The 3,578-nt window shown below is 40.7% G+C and overlaps 1 protein-coding gene across 1 annotated transcript; it reads left to right on the top strand.

The window, feature by feature from the left end:
• Positions 1-1,218: 1,218 nt before the first annotated feature.
• On the top strand, positions 1,219-2,142 carry LOC122929467 (proteinase-activated receptor 1-like). Its single transcript, XM_044283059.1, has one exon. It carries the CDS (start codon positions 1,315-1,317, stop codon positions 2,140-2,142), a length of 828 nt encoding a protein of 275 aa, XP_044138994.1. The 5' UTR covers positions 1,219-1,314.
• The last annotated feature ends 1,436 nt before the right edge of the window (positions 2,143-3,578 follow it).

The raw sequence follows: 3,578 nt of genomic DNA, 5'->3' as shown, positions 1-3,578 counted from the left end.
ATCAAAGACATGTAGAACAATAAATTTAGATAAAAATGTATATAGAAATGTAGTTTTATTTTAAAAATTTTACAATTGAAAGTGAAAAATTTCATTTTTTTGCAAAAAATTCGGTAAATTTCGATTAATAACAAAAAAAGTAAAAATGTAAGCAGCAATGAAATACCACCAAATGAAAGCTCTATTAGTGAGAAGAAAAGGAGGTAAAATTAATTTGGGTGGTAAGTTGTATGACCGAGCAATAAACCGTGAAATTAGTGTAGTGCAGAATTGTAAAAAGTGGTTTGGTCATTAAGGGGGTTTAAGCTAGGGGAGCTGAGGTGGTTAAATAAACACCCGGTACCACGCCCAAAGGCGTCACCAGCACAAGGAAATGCAGAGAAGCAGGGACCGAAGCAGCATCAGCAGAGCAGCGATACGGAATTGGCGATGGCAGTGGCGTACATAGAGAAGTAAGTGCCCCTTATCAAAGATCAAACCAGGCCTCCCACACAGGACAGAAGGGTTTCTGTCTAAACCCTTTACAATGACCCTGCTTTATTTGCTAAAAGTTGTTCCTTTAGAGAGTAGAGTCCTGACCAAATTTTCACCCCCAGTAGAAGAGATAATCCCAACTAACACTGGGCCCCCTCTTGCCCTGGGCCCCCTAGCAGTAGCATAGTCTGCGGCTATGGTAGTTACGCCCCTGGGTGAGGGTAAACAAAGCTTCTTTTTCATTTTTAAACCATGGTGAGCCATATATTTAAAAAATTAAAGGCTTTATGCAGCATTTATTAAGTGATAGCCTATCCCTAGGATAGGTCATCAGTAGTTGATTCTCGGGGTCTGACAGGCTGCACCCCTTCCTATCAGCTATTCAGGTCTAGCTCCGTCGCCGGATGTCAGTGCCAGAAATCTGCAGCACCATCAGTTGTGTACTTGACTTCAGTGAGAGCAGCACCGTAGCATTTAGCTCCCTCCACTACAATGTTGAAGGTGCTGTGTGGTTCCAGTGCCGACTTCTATCCATGCAGCTATACCTGAACAGCTGAGGTGGGGGTGATTGGCAGAGGTGACATGGCCCACACCCACCAATCAGCTAGTGATGGCCTATCATGAGCATAGGCTACCACTTAATAAGCTACCACGTAAGATAGAAATTTATATTTACATGTCCTAAACATTGTAACTTTTGAAAAAAAAAATTTTTTTTTTTTTTTAGCTCGTTACACTTTAAATGACGAAGCCAAATTCTACCTCTACAGTCAGTGGTTGACCAAGTTTGTACCATCGGTCTACATTGTGGTGTTCACGGTGGCTCTGTCTCTAAATCTCATGGCGATTGTAATATTTCTATTGAAGATAAAAATCAAGACGCCGGCGGTGGTATATATGCTGAACTTGGCGATAGCAGACATGCTTTTTGTTGCCATCTTGCCTTTCAACATTGTTTATAGATTCTCAGGGAACAACTGGCAAATTGGAGAAGGAATGTGCCGCTTTTCCACTGCGGCATTTTACTGTAACATGTACTGCTCCATCCTGCTCATGACAAGTATGAGTGCGGACAGATACATGGCCGTGGTGTTTCCAATTCACTCTCGTAACTGGCGTACAAAAAAACGATCTTGGTTGGTGTGTGTCTTTATCTGGCTTGTATCTATTGCTAGCACTGTGCCTCTTCTTATCACCAATCAAACTCTTTACGTTGCCAGATTGGACATTACAACTTGCCATGATGCACTGGACTTAAAAGAGCAGCAGAGCTTTTACATGTACTACTTCACCGCCTTTTCTTCTATATTTTTCTTCTTTCCATTAATCATTACAATCTTCTGTTACGCTGAGGTTATCCGGGCCTTGAGTAAAAACCCAAACAACATTAAAAATTCTTCTTCTAAGAAGAAGAGAGCTATTCTCTTATCCATAATAGTCCTTTCTGTGTTCATGATTTGCTTTGGCCCAACAAATGTAATCTTCTTAATGCATTATCTGCACTTTCATTCTGGACATTCTGACTCTCTATATTTTGCCTACATTCTGTGTGTTTGTATCAGCAGCATAAGTACTTGTCTGGATCCTTTAATGTATTACTATGTGTCATCGAGGTGTCGGAAATATGTATATAGCCTATTATGCTGTAAGATGTCCGATAAACTGTAGGTCAGTCCCATGCAATCAAATATTCATTTACAGAACGTTCATCTCTTAAGTAAATGAAGTTTAATACTGGGTTACAAGTTTTTGCTATGTATATTTGATGAATATATGGATTTAAATGTGGTACTGGAATGATTACTGTACTTTCAGTGCCCAAGTGCATGCCCACAAAATACTGCATGGGTGTTGTTCTTTTTTAGAATATACTACTTAACATGGAGGAGAATGTAAAAGGTAGCTCTTATATCATGCAATGGGTGTGCAGCTAACTGAAAAGGACATAAGGGAGGAGCATTGTAAGAAGAACCCTATCAGCTACTCCTAGCCAATCAATAACTTAGGGGGGAGTTCTCAATTATTCTGATTGGCTGAGAGCTGCTAGCAGACATTACTATCCTCAGAAGGCTCCTACTTCTTGTCCTTTTCAGTTGGTTGCTTGCACAGTTTACAATTTTGTAGTCCGAACTTAGGCATAAAGATATCAAAAGTATTCTATGGTTAGTAATATTACCTTATGACCTGTAATGTGATTTATATTCTTACATTTTTTTAGTTTGTGAATAAAATTATATATGTATGATATTGTGAATGATTGAGTACAAAGTTTTCTAACTCAGATATTTCTAACACATCCATCTATCCAGTTGCATACAGACCACGGAGGCAGACCACGCAGTTGCCAGGGGGCCCAGGGTGAGAGGGAACCTCACACAGAAATGTTTACTCAGCTTATGCCCCGATTTATACACCACGATTATATACCTTCACTCCAGAATTCTGCTGTCAAATAAGTCGCAAAATAGGGGGGGAATATTTGAAGTCAGTTTTGCTTGAGTCTGCATTGATTTACTTTGTGCCACATCTATCAAATGTCACTTCTTGTTTGATAAATTTGGCTTGTCCTTAACCCTAACACTTCTGTCTAGAAAAGCTTCTCCAGTTTTCCTACTCCACCCTCCTCCTGAAGTGAGATTGCTACTTAAAAAAAAAGTCTATGTACAAGTGCTAAAGTCCGCTTCTACATAGACTGAGTCTGCACAGAGACATTAAGCAGCCAGCAAACAGGCACACAATGTCCGCTAGCCAAGCATCATCATACAGGACCAGGTCACGAGCAATCTGCTCTAGCAAATCCTCAATATTAGAAAAGGCTGCTTTTGCATGTGCTGAAGCTGAAGCAGCAAAAGTAAGGTCACACAAGAGATGCAATTAAAGAAAGAGAGCACGCCTGCAAGCTTCACTGAAAGAAGAGAAGGAATGCCTACAAGCGTCTCTGGAAAAACTTGCCGCAGAGATAGAAGCGTCACCTGCGTAGCCAAAGCAGAGTACCTGGAAGCAATGGAGTTCCCTGTATCTGATAAACCCAGCCAAGTACTTGGACCAGACCTAGATCAACAACAGCGCATCTCAGAATACGTCCATCAGCATCCCAAGACAGA

Source organism: Bufo gargarizans, chromosome 1 (genome assembly GCF_014858855.1).
Source record: "Bufo gargarizans isolate SCDJY-AF-19 chromosome 1, ASM1485885v1, whole genome shotgun sequence".
Classification (NCBI taxonomy): domain Eukaryota; kingdom Metazoa; phylum Chordata; class Amphibia; order Anura; family Bufonidae; genus Bufo; species Bufo gargarizans.
The sequence above is the reverse complement of the archived record's forward strand: the minus strand, read 5'-3'. Positions and strand labels throughout refer to the sequence as shown.